The sequence below is a fragment of the Colossoma macropomum genome, unplaced genomic scaffold (assembly GCF_904425465.1).
Source record: "Colossoma macropomum unplaced genomic scaffold, Colossoma_macropomum, whole genome shotgun sequence".
NCBI classification, from domain to species: domain Eukaryota; kingdom Metazoa; phylum Chordata; class Actinopteri; order Characiformes; family Serrasalmidae; genus Colossoma; species Colossoma macropomum.
This window is the reverse complement of record NW_023495633.1, coordinates 135,060-162,549: the sequence shown is the minus strand read 5'-3', so window position 1 is coordinate 162,549 and position 27,490 is coordinate 135,060. Positions and strand designations below refer to the sequence as shown.

The 27,490-nt window shown below is 39.1% G+C and overlaps 1 protein-coding gene across 2 annotated transcripts in view; it reads left to right on the top strand.

The window, feature by feature from the left end:
- Positions 1–27,490, top strand: part of si:dkey-119f1.1 (uncharacterized protein LOC557127 homolog) — a 175,144-nt gene that overhangs the window by 29,804 nt on the left and 117,850 nt on the right. For both annotated transcript variants that reach the window (XM_036563109.1, XM_036563108.1), the window contains exons 8-14: positions 12,733–12,834; positions 21,437–21,556; positions 22,054–22,152; positions 22,270–22,416; positions 23,427–23,515; positions 23,597–23,761; positions 24,983–25,161. In XM_036563109.1, coding sequence (XP_036419002.1) covers positions 12,733–12,834; positions 21,437–21,556; positions 22,054–22,152; positions 22,270–22,416; positions 23,427–23,515; positions 23,597–23,761; positions 24,983–25,161 — 901 coding nt within the window. The remainder of the gene's footprint in view (positions 1–12,732; positions 12,835–21,436; positions 21,557–22,053; positions 22,153–22,269; positions 22,417–23,426; positions 23,516–23,596; positions 23,762–24,982; positions 25,162–27,490) is intronic.

Below are 27,490 nucleotides of genomic sequence, written 5' to 3'. Positions count from 1 at the left end.
CTGTGCGTCTTTCCAGGGATATGCCTCCCCAGACCATCACTGACCCACCACCAAACCGGTCATGCTGAATGATGTTGCAGGCGGCATAACGTTCTCCACAGCGTCTCCAGACCCTGTAATGTCTGTCACATGCTCAGGTGAAACCTGCTCTCATCTGTGAAAAGCACAGGGCGCCAGTGGCGGATCTGCCAATTCCGGTGTTCTGTGGCAAATGCCAATCGAGCTCTGCGGTGCTGGGCAGTGAGCACAGGGCCCACTACAGGACGTTGGGCCCTCAGGCCACCCTCATTAGCCTGTTTCTGATTGTTTGGTCAGACACATTCATACCAGTGACCTGCTGGAGTTCATTTTGTAGGGCTCTGGCAGTGCTCATCACACAAAGGAGCAGATACTGGTCCTGCTAAGGGGTTAAGGACCTTCTACGGCCTTGTCCAGCTCTCTTAGAGTAACTGCTCCTAGAGTCTCCTGGAATCTCCTCTATACTCTTAAGACTGTGCTGGGAGACACAGCAAACCTTCTGGCAATGGCACTTATTGATGTGCCATCCTGCAGGAGTTGGACTACCTGTGCAACCTCTGTAGGGTCCAGGTACTGCACCATGGTACTAGTAGTGACGCTGACCCAAGCCAACTGCAATACTAGTGAAAAATCAGTGAGAAAAGATAAGGAGGGACAAAATGTCAATGGCCTCCACCTATTAAACCGTTCCTGTTTTGGGGGTTGTCTCATTGTTGCTCCTCTAGTGCACCTGTGGTTAATTTCATATATATATATATATATATATATATATATATATATATATATATATATATATAAATCACGCACGCACACACACACACACACACAAATACATAGTATGAGCCATTGCTGGAAGGGCACACATGATGGCCAGAGCTTGCTTCTTCAGTATATGGGTGCTAGTGAGAAACCTTCCAGGATACAAACGACAAACATTGCATAAAGCTTGCACTGACCAAATATACTGTAAATGCAACCCCAATACAAAAATACAGCAAACATCAGTGCAGTAAAAATTATCACTGTGTGGTAAAAAGCAGTAATGATGAGAGTACAAGAATATTAACATGTTTATTTTATGTTTCACAAATGTATTTCATGCAGTAATGAGCAGTAAATGGATGTGTTGGATGTATCAGATGCATTCTGATTGACTCTTGAAAACATGCTGTACGATTTGATTGAAATGGCCCATATAGCCAAAGCAGAGTGGTAGAATCCTTGGAAGTTGTGTTTAACTTATTTATTAAATGTAAAGCGAGAAGTTTTGGTTTCTAGAGGCATGTCTGCGTAGTTGGCCTCCATTATAGGCACATGTGTTCTGAACGCATTTCAACTACTAAAGAAGCAGTACAGCTCCTGGCGTAAATCTGCACCAACGAAGAGAGTCACAAAACTGGATGCAGTGGTATAGTTCTTGATTCATCAACACGTCGTAAGCTGTAGCCCAATAAGTTTTCCACCAGCGCTCTGTCTTCTGCACTTTCTGTAGGCAGAGATCACCCCACTCCTGTGACTGCCCTGACATTCACTGTCTTCAGAAAATCCCAGTCTGAAGAGATCTTTAGCATACCACGTTATATACGTTAGCTGGCGCACCTGTGTCCTTGACCTTAGGTGACAGGAGCTGAGAATAACAGGACCTATTCCAAAAAACACTTGAAAACTAGCAGTCTGGATCTAAGTAGTATGGCCCTATATAAATGTTAGACTGTTGTAAACTTAAAAACATAGAGACACTTCAACAACGCTACACATAAAGAATAGAATAAAGGAAAAACAAAGTAAAACTGAAAACAAGGATTTTCTTTAACATTCTCAGCTAACTGAAAGCATGTGCCAAGTCTAGATGTCGTGTCTCAATAAACCTGGACTGGAAAACTTTAACAGGAGGTCCACTAAAACAGTGCTTCCACATAACCACATTCACACAGCGTTTGTTTTGCTGAGTGGAGCAGCACCAAAATTCTACATAATTACTTGTACCTAACGAATAAACAGTCAAATCTGTCACTTTGCTCAATAAAATATAATGCTTAAAAGAGCTTTGTACATCTGGACAGCATTCTGACTTGTGATTGGCCAATCGCTTCAAGCCTAGTGGACCAGGAACCTGTTAAGCACAATAAAGAAGAAGTCATCTATCTTTGTAAGATATAGCAAACAGTGAAATATGTTTATATACTAAATACAAGGTGCAAGATAGAGTTGAAGTGCAAGATGAGTGAAGAGGTCAAAGCAAAATATGAGGAGAGGCTGCAGGAGAGAACACCTAAAACCCACTTCTATACTGAAAAAGCTACATAAGTGTGTGGTAGTATTTACACAATACAGATTTTTTTTGTTGCTGCTACAATAACAACAGCCGCAATAATAATAATAATAACGGTAACTGTAGCTATATATGTGTGTGTGTGTGTGTGTGTGTGTGTGTGTGTGTGTGTGTGTATATACTATTAATTTACTATTAATTTTTTTCACTTGTTTTGGTATTGTGATATGGTTATCCTCTGAATAGTATAAAAGACCATGATATAAACTTTTCATATTAACCACCCCTACTGCAAACCCACACAGTGCTTCAGGAATGGTAATATATTTGTATGACTCATTATATCTGGTTACCCACTAGTATACTACATGCCCAACACTGAGTATGCACTAACATTCAGTATTGAACATCTGTAGTGTAGTGCATGTATCACCATCGGAAATGGTATGTGCTGTCCATGTAGCAAGAGGAATTGTAAGCTGGAAAGTGTTGTAGCATGGACCAGAGTAAGCGTGACACCGCACTGTAATTGAGTGAAACTGAGCAGTAAACACTCAACAGTTTTTAACCAGCTGTTTTAAACAGATAGCAACTGTGCCATGTGCCTGTCCCCAGGCCCCAGTGATAGCTGCGAGGACCAGCAGAAAAGATGGGCCTGAACAGAGCGGGGGCGATGACGGGGAGGTGAAGTAATGAGATCTCTGCCCCCCCCTTTCTCGCTCTGTTTCCTCTCTGCTCTTTTAAAAGCTCCTGAGCCAAGAGGGACAGAGAGCACGTTGCTCTGCCTCCCCGTCACCGCTCCCTCTCCCCATCTCGGCCACCTTGATCGAACGTGAGGTGTAGTCTAGCAACTCCGTCGTGGTTCTCCTTCTCTCTCTGTCATCCTTGTGGGATTTTGGGCCCCACCTGCCTGCCGACTTTTGCAGCCATCACTGGGGCCCTGGGGACGGGCGCATAGCACAGCAACTTACTCAGCCACACCCTTAACTTGTTTTTTTTTGTCTAGAAATACCCATTTCTCATACATTTTTGGTTAACCGTTTTGAATTGCTATGACTAATTTCGATATACCCTGTGTCACAATGATGGGTTTCAAGAGACACTGTGCTGTGCTTGATTCTAATGTGATCTACAGATATACAGCATGTGATCCCTCTTATGATGAGGCATACATATATATGTGTGTGTGTGCGCATATGTGTCATAGCAAGCACTAACATTGGATAAAATACAATTTAGATACAAATGAATTATTAAAACTAAATCATTAGATAAAGTGAAAATAAAAAAATGGGTGATGATTCTCTTTTTTTTTTTCAGCTCAAGTGTGTAACTCTGTATAGCCCTACTGCTTACCCCTTACTGATTTGATGTCTTAAGCGCAGTGTCAAGGCCCTGAGAAACAAAACAACAATCAGATGACACAACGGACTGAGCACTACCTAAGCATATATGAGTTTAGTCACTGAGAAGACAGAGTGATCCTGGACTCTAACCAAACTTAGCTCTAACTTGAACACAGCTCTAACCTTGTTTTCAACAATGTGAACCAACTTTCTGTAAGTAAGAACAGACTTTCTGAAATAGATTATCATTCATGCTGCCTTTTTCTGAACTTTTTTTGAACAAATTCTGAGTTGAAGATGTGTGATGGCTTTTGCCGTCCTCCCCCCGGGAGGCGTGCAACATTTGAATCATACAGACTATTGTAGTAATTCACACATTTATTAAATGCGGATAAAGCAGAACAAATATCTTCGCAAATTTCAATGTCCGTTGTGACAAATCAACAGCTTGTGACAGATACCGGAAATTATAGTGAGTGTCAACCTCTTCCTGCCAGAATGGTTCCTGGTGGGAGGTGTGACTGAAATCTAAAGAGCAAAATGTACAAATTGAAATCTAAAGAGCAAAACGAACAAAATGTAAAATTAGGACAGTGCGGAAAGATGTAGGAAATAAAAATACATTTAGTTCTACTTGCTTGAAGGTCTTGAATCGGTGTAGAAATGTGTGTCATCGTCTTGATCTATTTTGGATCCTCTTAAATAAATATCAATATAACTAACAAAATAAATAAATAAAAATAATATGACATTACCCTGAATTTAAAGCACTTGGAGAAGTTGGTTGATACAGCTGGTAGGAATCATGACCGAAATCTAAAGAGGAAGAAAATATTGCATTAGGACTATGTAGATAGATGTAGAAAAGTAGAGAACCACATTTAATTGTACTTTCTCAAAAGACTTCTTGCTATGGGGTTGAATTTAAGCTTGTCATTTTTGCTATTCGGTATCACTTCAGTCAGCATTATAATCTCATCACCATCGTTTTCTACTAACGTAACATCTTTATCATCGACTGGTCCATGTCCTTTAAATAACATAAGCAAGATATAAATGTCCGTGCAACAGATACTTCCTTGGGTTTTTAGTCACAAAAGCCAGAAGGTCTATCATAAAACAATCAATCAGTTTAGACATTAGTTTGTTTTACCTAATTTTCTGAATAATCAGTCAGAAACTTTAAATTACACATAAATTAAAATTACTTTTAAAATTCTCATGTCTTTTCTAAAACGCCATGCTGTATGAACTGTCTTGTTAATCAAAAAACCACTTGTTTCATGTCATGCACACTTTTAACACAAGGAGTGAGTCAGGAAACACACAAACACACACACACACAGCCTATGGCTCTGTCACTGAAGTGCTGAATCAGTTTTGGTTTTGAATATACACTATAAATAAATTTAAATATACACACTGTGTAATAACTTTTCAAGTTACATTCATAAATAACTTTTTGTTAGATTATGTAACTTAATTAAATTAAATGTCAATTATATAATAGATATTACTCACATTAATTGCTGACAAATGTGAATCAAACCTAATGATCCTAATTTAAAAAATTACACTCTTCATGTGACAGCTTTTCAAGTTACATTCATAAATATTATTTTAATAGACTATATATCTTAAAAGAAATGTCAATAATTAGATAACATATTCCTCACATTAATTGCTGACAAATGTGAATCATTTCTAATAAAAAAATGCTAATCCTGTACATTTACTTGATCTCAAATACAATTCATCATGTTTTAAACATTTCAGCATGAAAATCAATTTCAAAAGGTTTTAAAAACAGAATTATACAAGTCTGTTTTTACCTATTGAAAGTTTTAAAGTTTTTTTCATTCATCTTCTGAAATTCTTTGCATTTAAAAACTATTTGACAGTCTTTTTTTTAAGTTTCATTTTCAAACACAAAGCATCTGAGAATGTAAATCACATTAAGACACACATCAGATACTCCTTTACTCCTTTTTGGACAGAGACTGAAAGTATGCAAAGACTTACCTGAAGGTTTCAATGTTAAATTGTATGCATCATATTAGGGGCACACTCTGTACGTCTGTAGATCACATAAGAATCAGGCACAGCACAGTGTCTCTTGAAACCAATGATTCCAATCATTACAGTCATTTTGATGCAGGGTAAATTGACCTGACACATCTGTGAAACTCTCTGTCGGGCTGCTGGGGGTAACACTTTTTGCTGAAGAGGGTCATTTCATGCGTGTGGATGTTAGCCATTGCTTCTTAGCTTTTTGACTTCATCTACATCTCTTGAAACACTAACTCTTAGATGCTCTTGCATGCAGTGTCATGGATGGAAAGGCGTAGTTCGATCCTACATATATGTATGAATACAAATACCTGATTGGTTAGCATCTTTTAAAATTTGGTGGAAAAATTTAAATCAAAATTAGCATCATAGCAACTCAAAATGGCAGAACAAAAACATATGACAGGTGGGTATTTCTAGATTAAAAAAACAAATTGGTGTGGTTGAGTAAGTTGCTATGTCATGTGCCCGTCTCCTGGGCCCCGATGACGGCTGTGAGAGCTGGCAGGCGGGGTGTGAAACCCCACAAGGATGATGGAGAGAGAAGGAGAACCGTGAAGGAGTAGTGAATGGCGCACAAGTCCCGAGTCCCGCCTCCTGGGCACTGCCTCCTGTTCTGCAGCATGACTGCTAGACTGCACGTCACGTTCGATTCAGACGGCTGAGCTGGGGAGCTGGGGAACAGGGACGATGACGGGTAGGCGGAGCAACAAGCTCTCTGTCCCTCTTGGCTCAGGAGCTTTTAAAAGAGCAGAAAGGGAGAAAGAGAGAGAGAGAGAAGACGGACAGAGATCTCATTGCTCTCCCTCCCTTTCGCCACTCCTGCTCCCCCGCTCGGCTGCCTAGACCGAACATGAGCTATAGTCTAGCGACCTCACTGTGGAACAAAAAGTGGTGCTCGTCCACTACTCCCTCACGGTTCTCCTTGTCTCCAGACCATCCTTGTAGGGTTTTGTCCTTGCTTGGGGTTTGAGCCCAGCCCTCACAGCCGTCATCGGGGCCTGGGGGACAGGCGTGTGGCACAGTTGCTATCTCTTCAAAACGGCTGGTTAAAAACTGTTGAAGGTGTGGTTTCTACATTATAAAACTGTTGAAAGTGTGGTTGAGTACATTGTTATGTGTTCAAAATGGCTCGTTAAAAACAATTCAGGGGTGGGAAGGTGGGGCAGGATATCTAGGTGAGGTTTTAGGTGTCAGAATGAAAAGGCAAATGCAAACGAACATCAACGCCACCTGCTGGACATTTACTTTACATTTTCCACTTTTCGATTTCGTTTTCAAACTGACCAACATGCAAATATATGTTAGCACTAGGCGGGTGCTACGGGGTACATTTTAGGACATCCTCAGACCTCCGAGTCAGAGCGGCATCATTCCTCAAGCTAAACGACTTCGAGTCTCGAGAAAAACCATCGTCATGATTCAGATCTGGTGAAACTGAACGTCAGACCAAACGCCGTCAGACCAAACGGCCTCAGAGAAAAGGTATCAGACCAAACGCATGCCTGGTCGAGCATATACTGGTTGGTATAAACTATTATGTATCTCGATATAAATGCCAGTATAACATTTCCAGTTTTTCTGATGGTGTTTGTTGATCAGTGACAAATCTGCATCTCTATTGACACTTTGCAGATACCCAAAGGAATGTGGTACTAACCATGGTCACCAGAAATCACTATTATAATGCTAGCCATACACTGTAGCTATGATAAAGGATTAGGAATCTAAACAAGTAGCAGATGCCAGTTGCATCCTCACTTATACAATTTCTTCGTTATTATTATTTTTAACACCCTGACCACTGCAGTAATCTTAGATGTACTTCTTTACCTACATTTTAATTCTTGGTTTACCAAATCTAGATACTCTCTTAATGGAGATTATCAAAACTAGAGTTGAAAATCAGCTATGTCGACTTCTTTATTTTATTCGTTCTTACTCTTTGGCAGCTTTGTAATGAACTTAGACCTCGATCTGTAAAGACTCTCACTTGCCTGAACCCATGTTTCACAGATGAAACCGATCGTCTATATACCGTAAAGAGTCTTAAGTCCTATGTTCGTGTCTGAACGTAGTATCAAAATTTCAGATTATTTGTTCACAGTGGTATTATGGCAGACTGTAACAGCTGGGGGACACAGCTAACTCTTGCAATTATAACATTACCTAACACTGAAATGGTCTCATCTTGAACTTGAATTCAGTCATCATTAACGCTGAAAAATAGAACCATAAGAACATTGCTCCATCCGTGGATGTTAATTACTCCTACATGAGCTGATTGAGTTAATGCCACCAAGACAATACAAGACAATCATAAAACTATTACTGGTGCCTGAGGTTGTGTAGACCCCACAGTGCAGGGCAAAGGTCAGCTGTCTTGCTTCAGCTGTGTCTGAGAACTAGGCCCTGAGTTTACATTAAACTTTTTCTTTCCAAGTTATACAAGTGTGTACAACGATCGGGGGAGGGCACACTGTAATTATGGGTAAAATTGCCTCTGTTTCTTCTGATTACAATTGGAAAGCTACAGTAATAAACATGGAGAGGTGAACAGCTTAATCTAGACATAATGAGAAATGTGTGTCATTCTTTTAAAATTGTTAATGTAACACGTTTATGAGTCCTATGTTGACCTGCATAAAGGGATATAACTTTTTTTTTTTGGGCATTGATGAATATAAACTTAGTTGTTTATTATTTAAGACAGTTGTACCACCTTTCAGGTTTGTATCTGCTAGCATTAGCTAGTCTAGCAGTGTCCTCTAGAGCTATCTAACTAACTAAATGGAACTAAACTGCTCAAATATCTAAAGTTAGTTCACTGTATTAATGGGAAGACAGTGATTTGGAGCAGCACATGCTGTAAACTGGTGTGCTGAAATAGAAAACCTGTTTCAGCGACTGATATGGAGACACTCTGTGAGTAGAAATAAGAAAAGCTGACAAAACAGCCTCTATAACCTGCAGAACAGAACGGGCTACGTTATTTCCCTCGGCTCACAGCAGCGCAAATACAGCAATTCTCTGCTCCAGCACACCTGATTCAGGTCATGAAGTGCATGTTAATCATCTGAAGACGCTGATAGGCTAGCTAGCGCTACCATCTGTAAACCTGAAAGATGGTACAGCTTTGTTCAGCAGCTAACTTTTTACCCAAAATACTTCAGTTTCCAAGATACATATTCCCACTCAGCGACACAGTACCCTGAGCATGTGCTTCATAAATAAATAAGACAGATATTGCTCATAATGTTAGCGCAACGTGTCAGCGCAATCCTCTCTGGCAGTTCCGCCCACAGAATGAAATGCTCCACCATTTTCGAGGTAGGTCACGGCTCACGGAGTGGGTGTGGCTATGTGTTTAGGAGACCTGTGACTCCAAGCGGTTTAGAAAATGTGTGTGTGTGTGTGTGTTTGTATTTGCAACATATTTTGGACCTTTTGATACTTTGCAGTGTTTTGCAAATGCCATAGTCTTGAAAAATGGTTAAAAGTACTTCTTAGAGATAATGTGTTGTTTTGATCATGTTGTTGTTTGGAATGCTTGCAAAAACATTGTGCTTGCATGTAGAGCACTTGGAAATTTCGTTTCTGCTCTATAACAAGTGCATTTACTATTATTTTGAAAGCTCCAAACCACCCTTGAGCTAAGACACTGCCACAATAAAACGGTCATAGACATATCATAAGCACAAAACAAGACATTTCAATAGGTGCTAAATTAGTTTTCATTTTAATGCTTCACAAACAAATAGATGTTCTGTCTGCATTTGAAGATGGGGAGAGTTTCTGCTGTTTTGACAACCAGTGAAAGTTTGTTCCACCACCTGGGTGCCAGAAAAAGACCAACCAGCAGCAGATTCCAGTAGTCAAGGCTTGATATGCCAACACTGAACAAGCATTTTTGTGGCGTTCCTAGAGAGAAAGGGGTAAACCTTCCGGATGTTATAGAGGAGAAACGTGCATGATTGAGTCTGATTTGCAGTATAAGTCAAGAATGATAAGTGGTCATCCAGAATAACACCCAGGTTTTGTGGATCTTCAGACAGAATGACCAAGACGTTCCTGAATGAGATGACATGATGGTCATGGTGAGGACCTGTATTCCAGAGATGAATAGCTGCTCTGTCTTGCTAGGTTTCAGCTTCAGTTGGTGGGCTGCCATCCATGAAAAGATGTCAGCCAGACATGCTGTGATGTAACTGTCAAAAGTGGGAAGGCAAGACTTATAGCATATCAGTGGTAGGGGAAGCCATAAGAGTATATTACATCACCATAAGAGGGTGTGTAAAGTGAAAAGAGAAAAGGTGAGCCTTGTGGCACACCGGTCAGACAAGCTGACATGGAGCAGATATGGACCCTGTTCAAGTTAGCTGATGAGGGTGTCCCTCCATATAGAACTCGGACCACTTCCATGCAGAGCCAGTGATTCCATTGTTGGTGAGGGCCATTTCAATAGTGTGTGCTGGTTTGAAGCTGAGTGAGAAGGAAAGACAGTTGATAATAGACATTCAAGAATTTTTGAGAGGAAATAAAAGAGTGATACCGGTTTATAGCTGCTGATGTTGGTGGTGTTAAATGTGGGCTTCTTTACTATGGGTACTGCCCTTGCAGTCTTGAATGCTGATGATCCTCAATTTGGGATTTTAACTGCCTTCTCTCAGCCATTTTTGGTTCTCTCCGTGCCAGACACCTGTCAGCCAGTGGGCAGGTGGGGAAAATTTTGCTAGTCTAAAGGAGAGAGGGCACAGAAGGTTAATTGAAGAGGAGAATGAAGAAAGGAAAGTATCTGTAACTCTTTGCAGGAAGAGAGAAGAAAATGAGTCAGGGTGTGAAAGGGAGGTTAAGATAATCATAGAAGGGTAGTGAAGGGTGATGTACACTATATGCATGTATTACACTGTAGATCCGAAGATATCCAGATAAGATAATCGTTTATTCGTCCCATGGCAGGGAAATTCCCCTTTTAATTAGTGAATTAAGGTGCTTTAATGTGACACAGATGTTCAGTTGCGCACACATAACTGGTATAATTTCCATAATTAATAATTTTCACAAGTCCTTACTTCTCCTCACCTTACACTCTCATTTTCAATATTTTAACCGGTTATAAAATAATCAGTTGTGAGTTATTTCAGCTCATTTACACTGAAAACACATGTTCATTTTAGCAGGAGTGAGGTAATTCAAATTTCTGACAGCGTTTGTGCTGCTTTCTAGTTTTCTGCCAAGCTGCGAAATTGGGAGACTGTGAGATGGGTCAGCTAATGATGAAATGACATGCACACTCATACTCAGATTTATTTAACCTGACTTCTTTTTTTCCTGAAATCTTTTTTTTGCAGTGGAAGTGTAAGAAAGCGAGAGCAAGGCGGATGCTAAAAGGCTAGAAAAAATCACATCCCGCCCATAATTATTTCCTGCCTGAGTAGCCTGTTTCACTCAGAAATACATCATGTAAAGTGAAGAAAAATGCATTCTGATTTCCAGTTCACGTTGACTTTAAGGTGCATCACACTTCTAAAAGTGAAACTATAGAGCCAAAAATGTATTGGTGTAAATATTAAAAAATTAAACATACTCAAGTATATGATAGTCAAAAGTGAACATGCTAGCAGATAAAATTAAAATTCAGGACTTGACTCTAAGTACCCGTTAGTAACATATGTCCATTGATCTTTGCACCCTATTTAAACATTAGGCATTAGGCAGGTATGCCAAGTTTGGTTTCAATTGGGCAATTTATTCTTGTCGTTAAAGTGCTGTTTTGAACATTTATAATAATGTTGTAAAAACTTGACCCTCATGGATTGAATCACATGTAGCAGCACCATGGGGGGGAAAAAGGTCTTTTTTGATAATTATTTTCTTGCGGTCTCATAGTTTTGTTTCAAAGTTTTGAGATGATCAGATGCAAATTGTAGGAATAGTAAATGAGCATTTGTTGACAAAGTTGACAGGTTTGCAGCTGTGCATTATTTGATCCCAATTCATCCACATAAGTTTAACATATGACATTTACTTTTTTTTATGTTTTTGAAACATCAGTAGTGCCCCCAGTGACAGTACCTTCTTGGGTACTAGAGAGTCCGTTCTTGGAGACACACGTCAAGTTTCGTGGTGATTGGCCAATTCTAAGGCTGTCAAATACCTGCTAGAATCTAATTGGTTGATGGTGGACATGTTTTTAACAAATGCGATGTCAGCCACATAGAACCTAAACCAGGATGCACACAGTAGCAGCATGCAAAATTCCATATTAGACAGACAACCTTTGATTCATAACATTTTATTGTGTTATAGTATCACCTAGCCATGCAGCTGCACCAAAGCTTGAAGATTACTTCTACAGTCAAAGCATTTCTGTGTTAGAGCTTTAAATGTGTGACCTATGAAATGTAAGCTCCAACCCAATTTGTTTGGCGGGGCCTAAACATGATGTCGTGTTGAAATTCCAAAAGTTTTTTTGAGAATTATTAAAGTTCAGTGTCTTGGGATTCTTTTGACACCAAATGTATGCGGGTCAGACAAAAACCCAGGGACAGTTCACTCTTAAAATTTGCCCAATTTTGCAAACTATGCAAATGACCTCAAAATCAAGAGGACATATCTATATGGTTCTTGGTGACTTTTGTAGTCCATAAGACTGCTAATCAAGAGATAAAAGGATTTTTTCTGTGTGAAATACAGGACATTAGACATGGACCAGAAACGTTTAACGCTTTACCATAGTGCCACCATCTGCTGATCAGACTGAGCTGAGTATTGGGAGGAACTACTGTCTGTTGACCAAGTTCTATATCTGTACAATTTATGGTTTGGTCTCCACAATTCATCTTAAGGGAAGAAAAATTGTAACAATTACAATAGGGTTCCAGCACCTCATGCTTAGATTTACTCAAGACAAGTTGACAACTGCATGGCAGGTTGTTAATCAACACATAATCTACCCAAGTTAGTTGACTTATGATAACTTGTGTATAGTGAGTGCGAGTAATCATTACTTTGTTCCTTCTGCAGTTCTTTATGAAGGCAACTCAGCTGGAGCAGATGAAAGAAGATTACAGCTACATTATGAAAACGAAAACTGTGACCCAAAATACACTTGAGAAACATGAAGAGGTAAGTATCTGCTATGAAGATTTTTGACTAGAGGCAAGGGATATGGATAAAAGGGACCTTTTAAAATAAATTTCTAAATTCTAAAAGCTGGTGAGAGGTGCACAGGTCTAATTACAGTTGCAGCTAAGTTATGACTGGACAATTGTTAGATAGTGGTTTGCTTAATTCTGAAAGCACATCATATTCTTTCAAGTATTTCAGGGAATACGGTTCTCACCCAGTTCACAGTAGGAAATGGAAGTAAAAGTCTCAAATGTATTGAAGTACAGATACTTGAAAAAAGTACTTGAGTACAATAACCAAGAACATGTACTTTGTTACTGTCCACCACTGCAATGTGAGACATCACGGCTTGATCAAATGACTGATATGTTCAATGCATGATTATGGCCGTTTGACAGTGTATCTTCCAGAACTTGACTATTAGAAGATGACTAGCAGAAAGTTGTCCTATGATACAGTGAACAACTCAATGCCCAATTCTCATATTAATAACCTATCAGACAGTAACACAGTAGAAGTAGCTTAAAACCTTCTGTAATAGTCCATCAAAACAGCTCTGACTCCCTCATGTAATCATCTGGTCTCTGACCTAAATGCTAGATTAAAGGAAAGACTTGACATCCTTGCACTAGGCAAATAGAAGAAAAACTTGCTCATAAACTCATAAAAGTCAGTGGATAAATGAGAAAATTTGCCAGCTTAAGAGAAACTGTCGTAAAGGATAGACTGACTAACTCTTAAGTCTTCTGCTAGTGTGTCGCATGGTGATTTATCTTCTAAATTTGTAGAGTTTGCAATTCATTTAAAAAAAAAAAACGCTTGATAAAACAGCATAGCTAAGCCTGCTGAAAAGTTCCACCAACCACCAAAAGTAGTAATGACATCTTTCTCTGTATATAGTCATCAGAAGCGTACAACTGTAAAAAAAAAAAAAAATTAAGTTCGTCTGTGATGTTGACCCTGGCTTTTGATTGTGTTTCAAATGATACCTTAAGTATTGTAAACGGTTCTCTGTTAGCAGGTGCTTTTTTCCGTACGTAATAAGTGTAGTTTATAGCCTTTTTTTTTTAACTAAGGTCTTAGAAAAAGTTGTATTTAGACAACTAAATGCATATCTAATACCAAGTTAAAAGGCTTGAAAAGTTTAATCAGGTTTTTGTTCTAACTGAGAAAACGTTGATTTGTGTTGTCAGTGAACTCAAGCTTAGCACTGATGCACAAAATCCTTCTATTTTGGTCTTATTGGTTCTTAGCGCAGCCTTTGATGCTGTTGATCACAAGATTCTAATCCACTTGCATCTTAAATACTGGGTAGGCCTCCCAGGCAGTTTTAGAATATCTTGTTGTGGGGTCCCAAAATTTAGGGTCTTTTTTGTTTGTGTGTGTTACCACTAGGTGATGTCAAGTTTCATAGCTGTTCTGATGACACACAATTATACATTTCCATTCCTTCTGATAATCAAGACTCTGTTGACAATCTTACCAGTTGTGTGTCAGATGTTTCTCAGTGGCTATAAACTGTTTTAAAACTCAATTACGAAAAACCATAAATACTGATCCTTGATACTAAATCTCTTTATGATACTAAAATGCTTTATGAGAAGCTATGTTCTTTAGCTTTGTATACCAAACCTGAAGTATGAAACCTGGGTGTAGTCGTAGACTGTGAGCTTTGTTTTATGTGTCTAAAGTAGTTTCTTATCATTTAAGAAATATTTTAGTTTTGCCTTTTCTGTCTTAAAGTGACGCGGAGAAGCTTGTTATGGCTCTTCATATTGCAGTAATTTTCCAATAATGTAATAACACTCATAAATGTAATAAAATTGTACACTTGGTCAAAGATGTTATAAAACCTAATAATGTAATACTTTGCCTAATAAGGTAATACAGGGTCTTGACCAATAATGTAATACAGTTCTTATCAATAATATAATACTTGATGACATTATTGGGGATTTATTACATTTTCAGGGTGATCACTTGAAATACCTTATTACATTTTTGGGAATGTACTGTTTTCTTGAGCCATTATGTATGATTTCGTTTTCCAAATAGATAATGTAGTATTTTTTTTTGACATTGTAACACTATTTTTGATCTATAGCTGAAGCTGAGAAAGCCCAATAAATCAGTGTTCATATGTTGGTATTGATCAACTGTGCCATGTGTTGTCTGTGCCATCATACCAATGTTGGAGTATTCTGTTTCATACCAGTATTAAAAGTCTATCACCAGTGCCCTCACTGATTCCTGAGAGAAGTGCTGTGCTCAGATACATTGCAACACTGAAACATGCTGTTAATCTTAAGTTCAATTTTTTTTTTTTTTTGATAACTGTACACCAGTTACATATGCTTTATATTATACATTTTAAAATTTCCATTTCCAAATATGACATTTTATCCAAGTGGTAGTGTTTTCACTGTTAAATATTAGAACAATCATTTCAAGGCAAACCCCATTTCTGGAGAAGTTGGGACATGTAATTCTTTTCAACCTTTATTTAACTGACAAATATGCAAAACTATATCCATATACATCCAATGTTTTCACTGCCAAACGTAATTGTATTTGGTGAATATAAACAAATTTAGAATTTGATACCTGAAACACGCTTCAGAAAAATCTTTACCACTGTGTTACATCATCTTTCCTTTTAATTATACTTTTTAATCATTTGGGAGCTGAGGATTCTTCAACAGTCCAGTGTCATAATTGTCTGATTCGCCCCTGCATGAAGCGCCATACAATTTTAATAGGTGATCTCTCACTTTGACAGAGAACCTATGAGATGGTTCTAACTTTACATTACTTCCTCCTGGATTAATCAGAAGATTTCTGAAAGATGTTCAAGCACTAAGCTTCTTTGTTGTATGTTGTCATAAAATCTTATTAGCTATGTCATTCTCTCTTCATCTGGGGTCAACCAGAGGAGGATGGGTTCCTCCCTTGAGCCAGGGTTCCTCTTGAGGTTTCTTCCTCTTACTCCAAGGGAGTTTTTCCTTGCCACTGTCGCCTCTGGCTTGCTCATGGGGGGCTTGGACCCAGATTCAGTTCCTTACGTTTATACATGGACTTCTTTTTTTATTATTATTTTTTTTCTTTTGATCCTTCCATAAACTGCTTTTCTGTAAAGCTGCTTTGAGACAACACTAGTTGTAAAAAGCGCTATACAAATAAATGTTGTTGTTGTTGTTGTTGTTGTTGTTGTTGTTGTTGTTGTTGATAGATCTGGACTGCAGGCAGGCCAGTTAAGCACACACTCTGTATCTACGAAGCCACACTGTAGCACATGCAGAATGAGGTCTGGCATTGTCTTGCTGAAATAATTATGGACTTCCTGGGAAAAGACATCATCTTGATGGCAGCCTATGTCTCTCTATAATCCCAGTTTATGCCTCTTCATCAGTGGTACCTTCACACATATGCAGGTCACCGCAGCTGTGGGCACTGATGTTGGCTTTTGCATCTTTCTCTGATAAATCTGGGTGGTCCCTTTCATCTTTGGTACGGAGAATCTGACAAGTCCTGAACCTGACAAGTCTTTGCATAATAAAGTTTCAGGTTTCATTTACATGTGGCTATATTTAACACAGTTGCATGACAGCAGAGGTTTGCATGGGACTGGTTTTTCAGCCCCGCTCCTGCGAGATTTCATTCCGCTCTTGCAAAAAATCAGAATAATTTCTCCTGCTCCCACCCTCAACTGAAAAGATTTGTCCTGCTCCTGCCCACGCAGTCCCGCGCACATCCAATATCCGACACAGTCTAATCACAAATACATTATGCTCTGCTGAAATTACACGGCAGTCATGGTCATCAGGCTCGCTGTGAAGTAACTTCACCAAATGCCATTTATTCCCAGTAAACAGAAGCAGGAATGAAACCACAGAGCGGTTATTTTTGGTGTTTTGCTGGGCAGCTGTGGCTGTCTGAAGGCTCCGACATCCCTCTGATGCCTGGTTCACACATGCTGCCTCTGCGTGGCATGAGTGATGGGCAGCGTGAGCGGCACAGTTGGAACACGCTGGTGTTTCATACATACAGCGTTTGTGCTGTGGGGTGGAGCAGCGAAAAAGTTATACAGACATTCCTGTTTCCAAACAAACAAATGGTCTCACAAGTGACTCTGCTCTGTAGAAGTATAATTTATAAATGTACACGGTATATTTGTTTATCGTCAACAGCATTCTGACTTAGGCAGAAGTTTCAAGCCTGGTAGACCACCCGGGAAATCTCTTTACAGCACTGAATATTTAACTAGTATTTCGTCATGAATTACATAAAATCACACAATTTAAGCTGTTATACGGTCTTCTGTTTAATTTTCACTGATTTTCATGGCTTATTTCAGTGTATTTACCTGCGTGATGCGCGAAAAAAATATGCCCCATGTCTATTCTCTAAACACTGCTGCGTTCCAGTGTGGCATCTGGGACGTGCGGCTTGTGTGAAAGCAAGACTTTACGTGCCGCTCACACCATGCAGACGCGGTATGTGTGAATCAGGCCTATGAGAATTTGTGTGTTGTTCATGTGATCCTGAATGACTTTATTCATTCTAACTGTTTTACTCCGCGGTAGTGCAGACATACATTCCGAAAAAATATAGGAAACATGGAGAGGTTTCTATCAGTTATTATGCCTTTAAACTGTGGAACTCAGTTCAACCTTTTTAATCAGACAGTCAAGCTCAATGCACACTTTTAAGAAACATTTGAAAATGTATCTCTTTAAGTGTTTAGAGTTCTACATGTCTTTGGCATTTATCTTTTTAATTTGATTTGTGTCAATGTCCTCTATCATTTTAAATTAATGCTCAGTTTCTGCTGTTGCTGTTAAGCTTTATCAACTGTCTGAAAAGCACTTTGAGCAGCTCTCGCTGTATACACAGATCAGGCTTAACATTATGAACACCTCCTTGTTTCTACGCTCATTGACAGTTTTATCAGCTCCACTTACTATATAGGTGCACTTTGTAGTTCTACAATTACAGACAATAGTCCATCTGTTTCTCTGCATACTTCGTTAGCCTCCTTTTACCCTGTTCTTCAGTGGTCAGGACCCCCATGGACCCTCACAGAGCAGGTACTATTTGGGTGGTGGATCATTCTCAGCACTGCAGTAACACTGATGTGGTGGTTGTGGTGACTGTGTCTGTCGTGCTTGTCTGAGCGGATCTGACACAGCCGTGCTGCTGGAGTTTTTAAACACCTCAGTGTCACTGCTGGACTGAGAATAGTCCACCAACCAAAAATAGCCAGCCGGCAGCGTCCTGTGGGCAGAGTCCTGTGGGCAGCGTTCTGTGACCACTGATTAAGGACTAGAGGATGACCAACACAAACTGTGCAGCAGCAGACAAGCTATCGTCTCTGACTTTACATCTACAAGGTGGACTGACAAGGTATGAGTGTCTAATAGAGTGGACAGTGAGTGGACACAGTGTTTAAAAACTCCAGCAGCACTGCTGTGTCTGATCCACTCGTACCAGCACAACACACACTAACACACCACCACCACGTCAGTGTTACTGCAGTGCTCAGAATGATCCACCACCCAAATAGTACCTGTTCTGTGAGGGTCCATGGGGGTCTCAACCACTGAAGAACAGGGTTAAAGTAGGCTAACAAATTATGCAGAGAAACAGATGGACAATAGTATGTAATTGAAGAACTACAAAGTGCACCTATATAGTAAATGGAGCTGATAAAATGAACAATGGGCGTTGAAAAACAAGGAGGTGGTCATAATGTTATGCCTGATCGGTGTGTATATCATGAACAGTGCTTAATGTGGAAGTCTCTTCTTTTATAAATAGTATTTGTTTGTCCACTGACACAATGCTAAATTCTACCACAAAACCCAATAGCTTTTCCTATGTTATGTTAGCTTCAGTTTTACAGGATTAATACTACACTGCTCTTACCTACGCACTGGCATTTGAAGCTTGTCACAGGTGAATAGGTAATAATTTTTTTTTTACTTTGTATTTTACAGTGAACTGTATCATTCAGTAAACAATTTACATGAAGCTTAACTTGTAATATTACTGGATTAGCCTGTTAGCAGTCTGTAAAACTTGCTGCCACGTACGCCTAGGATCATTAGTTGTCTTCATCTATTTTTAATGCATAGGCACATTGGCTTTCTTGGTGCTAACGTTGAGACTGTGCCTAGGTGCCCTCAGTGCCACTATGTCACCTGACATGAATGCAACATCGCAGGCTTTGAGCAGGGAACGGACTTCATCATTGAGCCAGGTCTTCTGATTGGGCTGTGTAGTGACAGTTTTAGTGTATACACCATCCACACACTTGCTTATGTAGCAAGTGACACACAAGGCATATTCCTCCAAGTCTGTTTATACTCATGTGTAGCTGCATCCTTAAACATGTTCCAGTCAGTTCAACTGAAACAGTCCTTCAGCAACTGCTCTCAGTTAAACAGTGCTTGGTATGTGAGGATGAGCAGTGCAGAGATATGATCAGAGAGACCAAGATGAAGAGTGTATGCTCTGTTTGTGTTGGTGTAAACATGATCCAGTGTATCCCCCCGCCCCTTATTGGTATGGAAACTATTGTGGACACTCAGATTTATGTGGTTGAAGTCGCCCACAATCCAAACTCTTAAGGGATTTGTTCTGTAGTGTTCTACAGTGGGCATCATAGAGTACCCCCAGCGTATCCTTAGCTCCCTACTTGGAATGATGTAAACACTGATTATGAAAATTTCATGTAGTCCTTTAGGTAGATAATGAAGGTAACACTTTACCTTCATTAGACAGCAGTGGCTCGGAATGATTTGTTCACATAAACACACAATCTTCTTCACCTGGTTTTGCCAGATAGTAGGTTTCTGTTCACACACAAGCAAGTTATCCTATCTAGTTGAACTGTTGAGTCAGGATTGTTGTCTTGAAGCCATGTTTCATCAGAATTAAAATGCAGCATTCCCTTATCTCTTGAAGGTTCACTCTGATCTTGAGCAGGACTATTTTGTGGTAGAGTGAGCTAACACTGGCTAAAAATAGAGAGGGTACAGCCAATCTGAAAGGATTAGCTTTTAGCCTAGCCTGGACACCAGCATGCTTACTGCATTAGTGTTCTTTAGTGTGCCTCCTCCTTTGGGTAAGCTGCTTGGGCAAGACCATGATGCTGTAAGACACTAAATTGTCCCCCAGTTTTTAACACTGCTGCATGGTTTGGCTCATATATATATATATATATATATATATATATATATATATGGCACCATGTTGTGACCAAAGTATGAGAGCGGTGCAGAGTGGGAATGGAGTGACGTTATTTTGCTCAGAGCGATAAGAGGCTTTTCAGAAAGTCTATGCTACAGTTCACATACAATGGCCATTCATACACAGTGGCTGTTCTGCGGAGCTGTTCAGCAGGCCTACATACTGGAAATTCTTACTGATCACAGCAAAGTTCAACAGAGTTAGCGCCGTGTCATCCGTTTTGCTGTGCAATAATGATGATGTTAAAAGCATGTGCATTTGTTTACCCTCAGCGGTTTTCTAGCTTAGGATTGGGCCATCACTTTAAGCCCATACCTTCTGAAAAAAGCCTTTGCTACACAGAATGTTTAATTAGTTTCTCATTTAATAATGGACAAAAATTATATAATTAATGACATAAAGTGTGTAGTGTCTTGTCCATACAATCGAGACATAAAATGATTATCATTAGCATGAATCATATGGAGTGGGGTTTTGTTGATCGAGCAAGGAGCAAGAAAGGAGCAGAAAATAGAAAACCCAGATCTTCTCGTCATCTCCATAACCCTATTACACCCTGTTAATAGGCCACTAGCTTACTAGGTACACAATTCCCCTTAGGCTCCTGATATTAAATAGCTGTCAAGGCTACTGTAGGAATGCTGCCTCTTTATGAACCTGCTTTGTCCTGGCTTCTTTTTTTGACATAAAGGAATGTCGTAAACATTGTCAAACATTGTTAATCCATACTGTCCTATGGAACTATATGTGGAAACTAAGCTACACACTTAAAATGGTTTATCAAGCGTTCTTTAGGACAGGCAATGATTTATTTAGAATCTTGTGTTTTATATAGAACCTTTGCATGCTGAAACACTTTTTGATGCTATATGCATGTAGAATGTAGAAGCACATACAACACATTCTCCATCAATCTAAAGAAGGCTTTCACCATGCAAAGACCATTCATTGTTTCTGTGATGTCACTAGAACCAACTCGTTCAGATATACACGTATTCAGTCTACAGCACCTTAGCTCCGTCTTTCACATTGAAGTTCTGTGCACTGTTTCACCTCTGGGTGCTTTACGAATGAGGCACAATACAGGACATTCAATCAGAACAGAAGTCATTTACATACATCAGTCTTAAAGGCACAGTAACACACACAACCTGTTTCCATCTAGGGGATAAAGAGCAATCGTGTAAAAATTAATTATGACTTATGACTTATGTTAACGTGAAAAAACTAAAGTATGTCTTTTTTCCAATTCATGCCTATTAATGCTCTCACTATCTCACATGATCTCTCCCTGTCTCTCTCACATGCCCTTTCTCTCTCTGTCCCTCTCTCTTTCTTCCCTATACAGACTCTGCAGGAGATACGACGTAAATACAAGGACAAAGAGGACAGGTATAAGAATCTGGCCTCGCTGGATGAAATGCAGGAGAAACTGGACCATTTAAAACATCAAATGGCCTGGGCACTGGTGAGGAGTCTCGTCCTGCTGTACTTAGGCATTGTGTAACCAGCGTGGAATGAGTGATTCAAATGGGAATTGTGTGTGTATATATATATATATAGCGTTTTTTTGGGGGGTTTACAGGCAGTTCATTTTAGTAATCTGAATGTGCTGCCTAGAAACTCAAGCACCTGCTAAGCACAAGTTTTCTCAATGTGGGGAACCTTTCCTGTATATCTGCTGATGTAACTTTTGAGCTTAAGATGCCAACTTAAGTCACCAAGTCTGAGTGTAGTCTATAGTGTATATGTGTATATGTCTCTGAACAAACATGTTTTTTTTGTTTGTTTGTATTTTTATTAATTGAAATTTGCTAGATTCATTTTTATTGTTAATTTTCATTATTTATTTTGTATTTGTTTTTTTTTTTGTTTTTTTTACTATTTGTACTGTTTGTGAACAAGACATAAGTGTACAACACATTAGTGCAGAAGATATATGTCTCTCTCTAATGTGTGCATTAGGTGGCTGAAATGGAGCAGGAAGTTAAGCACATGAGAGAGAGAATTGCAGAGGAAGAGAAATCTACCATTAAATATGACCAGAAGGTAGAAGAGTGGAAGGTGATTTTGCTTCCTACTACAGATGAAAGAGAAAAAGTCTGGAGTTTGTTTTTAGCCTAGGAGCAGATTCTTAAAGGATAGTCTGTTCACAAAAGAGTTTTCATCCCTTCTGTGCAGGGAAAAGTAGCAGAAGCAGAACGAAGGTATAAACAGTTTCACGATCAGTTGGAATGTGTCACTGAGCGTGTCCAAAAGCTGCAACCCGAGTGTGGTCAACTTCGGAACAAAGCACAAGAGTGTAACAAAGCCTTCCGAACAGCAGAGGTACAGTATGATGACAAATTAGCCCTGATATTGTAACATATTGATGATGCTAAATATGTTGAGAGACCTTGTTGTACTATGTAAAGAACATTTTAATGGCACTGTGTGTAAATATGGATATTTTTCCAATGGATGGATGGATGGATGGATGGATGGATTAAACGAACAAATAGACTCAGGTGTGCTTCAACGTGTTTTTAATTACAGTGTCACACTCAAAGACAGCTTAGACAAGAGTACTATTTAATGTACTTTTTCATGCACATTGGACAGTAGGACAGAAATGATCATCCAAAACTTTAAAACCTATTAATGAATTATTTATGTAACTGGACGTTTTTATGATTCTGTCTGAAAAGCATACTTAAATTTAAGACTGTTAATTCACTGCCCCAGCTATGCTGTTAGGTGTCTGCCTTTGATCCCTTTTATAAGACTGATAACCTAATTCTTAACCCTAAAATATTCTGTAACTTTATGACCTCTAACAGTATGATGTTTTTAAAATTAATGCTGAAGGTTTGAGACCACAGACTAATAACAGTTTGTTCTGCTAGTATACTTTAATTACCCATTTTTCTCTGTGTTACCTAAGGCACAATGTTTCACTAGGATAACAAATAGTCACCGAAATACAGTCTCATGAGCCAGATTGTTTCTGTTTTAAGTATTTGACTGACATGCAAAATGGTCATCCAGAAACCAGTATTTTTGTGGTGTGTAACAGGTGTGTGCAACAGAAACAAACTCTACTAAACAAATCTGGAACACTATATTTAGTTCAGGATGGTGACTAGTCAACTACTTTTTGCATAAGTCAACTAGTAAAAATGAGTAGTCATGAATCCACGTTGAGTACATGTTTTGTTTTACAAGTCTCTCAAAATACTGTAGAAATATTAAAAGTTGGTGGTTATGTCTTTAAGTGAAAGATATAGAAGATAAAGTGAAATGCAAATATATTATGACTTGCTTAAATACCCTGAAACATTGTGTACTCATTCGTTTAGGCTTGCTTTCATAGACAAAAGACTAATGTAAGAGATTTGGAAAGAGACAAAGAGCAACTCATCAAGCGCATCAATGAACTGAAATACAGGTACGCACACTAAAAGTGAACATCAGAACTAAATTTTGCCATGCCACACTATTTGACTGATGTATATATTTCTCTCCTCAGTATTACTCAGTTGAATGCAGTGGACTGTCAGACCCGTATGAAACAGATAAATCAGATTCAGGCTGAGTTGGATGCTCTGACTTTCCAGGAGTCCACGTTGGTTCAGCAGGTTGGTCAGTTTCAGCAGGCCTGCACTAGTGCCAAAGACAAGCTCAGTAAGATGAGGTCAGTATAAACACACATTTGTTTTTCAAGATATTTTCAAAGAAAACAAAAATCCTGAATTTTTTTGCTTTGGTTCTGCACCACAGATTTACATAGGAAACATTTGTGCTTTTGGGTATTACCAAAATGATAATGACCTGAAGAACTGGTTGGATAGTCATTGCCAGTGCCATACTAAATCTTTCGAGGAAAAACAAAATGAAATGTTGCAAGACCATTCAATGACCCACGTGTTGGCCACATGATGGGTACCAGTTGAAGAGGGTGAGGGTTAAGCTGTGCTACCTCCATTGACATTCAGCACATCTAATTGAGCTGCTGTTAATGTGACTAAGAACTATTTAATGTGCTCTGAGGAAAACGGAAACTGATCTGATTCTTTATATACCATGCCCTGCACAAATATTGGTACTCCTGGTAAACGGGGGCAAAACATTTTTACTGCTTATCCTTTTGATCTTTCATTCAAAATACTAATAAAAATCTAACCTTTGTTTGAAGTTCAAATCTTAAATAATATCTCAAATCTTTTCACGAAATAAATATTTTTCTCAACTCTGTGTGTGACACAATTGTTGGCACCTCTTCATTTCATACTTTGTGCAGCCTCCTTTTGCAAAGACAACATTTTAGGAAACTTCTCCTGTAATGTTTAATAAGACTGGAGACATGACAAGGGATCAGAGACCATTCCTTCATACAGAATCTCTCCAGATCCTTCAGATTCTGAGGTCTACACTTATGGACTCTCCATGTTTCTTTGGTCAGTGAACCAGTTTTGTGTTGATTTTTGAGGTGTGCTTTGGATCATTGTCCTGTTGGATTTTCCAACCATGGCCCAGTTTAAGCTTCCTAGCTGAGGCAGTCCGGTTTTTACTTGATGTCTGCTGATGTTTGCTGAGTCCATGATACCATGTATTTAAACAAGTTGTCTTGGGCCTTTGAAAGAAAAACTGCCCCACAACATCACAGATCTACCACTATACTTCATAGTGGGGATGAGGTACTTTTCTGCATGGCTGTCTTTGTGTCAATGCGAAAAGGGATTGGGAGCAAAAGCCTATTGTAAATTTGCTTGTGTTTTTGACTGAAACAGTTAAGCGCCTTTCGAAGCTCCTGTAATTTCAAGTTCATTGGAGTTTGTGTGCTTGGATCTGGTTTCTCTTTCACTCTCTTTTTCTCTGCCTCTTCTTGCTCTCTCTATGTCCCACCCATTTATAGACGAGAGGAGCATGACTTGCAGCATGCTATTGACAAAAAACAGCGTGAACTGGCTGCTATGGAGGGAAGTAGACAAGGTGGACTCCGCCGTTTTGGTGAGCAAATGCCAGCATTCATAGCAGCCATAGAAGAGGCTGATCGCCAAGGACAATTCAGAAGAAAACCTGTTGGACCACTTGGTAAGACCAGATAACATGTATTGAATTTAGAGTGAGAAGCTAAGTACTGGGACAGTGAAGTAAATGAAATTTTCTGTTGCATTTTCATGATATGCACAGTACCCTGCAAAAGCAGACACCACCCTTAATTTATTAGATTTGCTGTCAAAATGGCCATTATTCATTTTTCAGCATCAGGAAAAACTCCATAAAACAACAGAAAATTACTCAGCTGAATATAATAAAAGCAGCTAAATACAACTAAGTACAACTAAATATAATATTAATTTTATTCAGTAGCTAATGTGTCCATGTTTTGCCTTTATTACAGCTGCCATTCTTTTTGGGAGACTAGCTTTAAAGGAATCTTTTTCCACACCATCAACATTTAATCCCAAACACATTCAGTAATTTTGTGGTCTGAACTCTGGGGTCTTTTTATTTGTCACGGCTTATTGACAGCTACGCATTCTTTCAGACCCATAGTACTGAGTTGTCCTCTGACAGTGGAAGGTTTGACAGAAACACCTGTAAATTGTTTCAATCTTCAAGATTGATTTTCTCCTATCTCTCAAAGATAAAAGCTACTGATGAACATGAAATTCTCTGGTGGTGGTGGTTTTTGTGGTCCACCAGGTCGTGCACAGTTGTCAGAAGTCCCAATTGCTCTGTCTTTTAATCATTTTTTGAATTCCAGTTTTAGAAACTGGAATGTTTTTTTTTTTCTTTAGTTATTTTCCTTCCACTTTCCCCTTCCTTGTGCAAGTTGATTATCCTGTTTTTAATCTTCTCCTAAGATATCTTCTGAAAAGCGAATTGCATAATTGATGTTTTGACTGATGGTAGGATGAGCAAGGCTCACTTAGACAATGTGCTGTCAATTAGACAGTTCATCCACTGGGGGGCACTAACTTGTCTTCTGGTACTTTTGGAGGTATGAAAGCAATAGGGGCCGTAAAAAGTCATTTCTTTTTGTCTTAGGTTAACATCTGACAAGTCGAAATAAGATTTTTCACACATTCTTATTACAGAAGCAAATCTTATCTTAATTTAGAAATTTTATCTTATCTTACAGCATCTTTTCTTATCTCAAGTTTGGAACTCCTAAACTACTCCAATTGAAGTTGATAATCAACTGTCTCATCTGTTACCAAGCAGCCAACGATGCCTGCACAGCTGAAAAATAAACACATAATCAAAATAATGTTAAATATGTAAGTTACAGCTACCATTACTGATGGGGGAAAAAAGTCAAAACAAAACTAAAGTGCAGTATAGTGGAGATTAAGAATATTGAGTTTCCCCTTGGATAGATGGATGGATCCCGAAGGTAAATTTTAGTGTTATGGTATAAAGTTACATATTTTAGGCAGAAATAAAATAGGAATAAAAACAGACATAAATTAGACAGAAATAGAAAAAATAGACCTAAATTAAAGTAAACTATAAAAAGTACATCTGTTGCATTTTTACATAAGACTGTGTTGTATTTATGTGAGAGCAGGTATTGCACTAAGTGGTATGAGGTAATTACAACACAATGAATATAAGTATAACTATGAAAGGCAGTGTTTACAGTCTATAGTGCATAGTGAAAGTGTCATTACAGTAGCAGGTTATGATATATTGTAGTGTGTATTAACAAGAGAGGAGATATAGTGATGTGGTTCAGCACAGTACAGACAGCAGGAGATCAGTACTGTCTCTGCAGTAAGGAGACTCATTGTAGAGCCTTATAGCAGTGGGTAAGAAAGATCTTACACTGTGCTTTTTAACACAGCGCAGCTGTAGCAGTCTGCCACTGATTGTGCTTCTCTGTTTATCCAGTATAGTATGCAATGGGTGTGAGGTATCATCCAAGATGGCTAACTGCTTGTTGAGAGTCCTTTGTTCTGCCACAGCCTCCAAACAGTCTTGACTCCAGCAACAGAGCCAGCCTTCCTAACAAGTTTGTTTAATTTGTTCAGGGCACATATGTTAATGCTGCTGCCCCAGCACACATCTCTGTAGAATAAAGCACTGGCTACAGCAGACTGGTAAAATGTCAATAGGAGCTTTGTGCACACACCAAAAGACCTCAGCCTCCTCAGGAAGTACAGGTGGCTTTGACTTTCTTGTACACAGTGTTAGTATTACAGTTCCAGTCTAATTTGTTGTCCAAGTGCACACTCAGATACTTGTAAGTCCCCACCACCTCCACATCTGCTTCATCAATGGTAACTGGTGACAAGACAGGTTTGGAAAGTCCAGCACCATTTCCTTAGTCTTACTGATGCTTACTTGCATTTGGTTCAGCTTACACCAGGCAACAAAGTCCTTCACCAGCTTCCTGTATTCGTCCTCCTGTCCA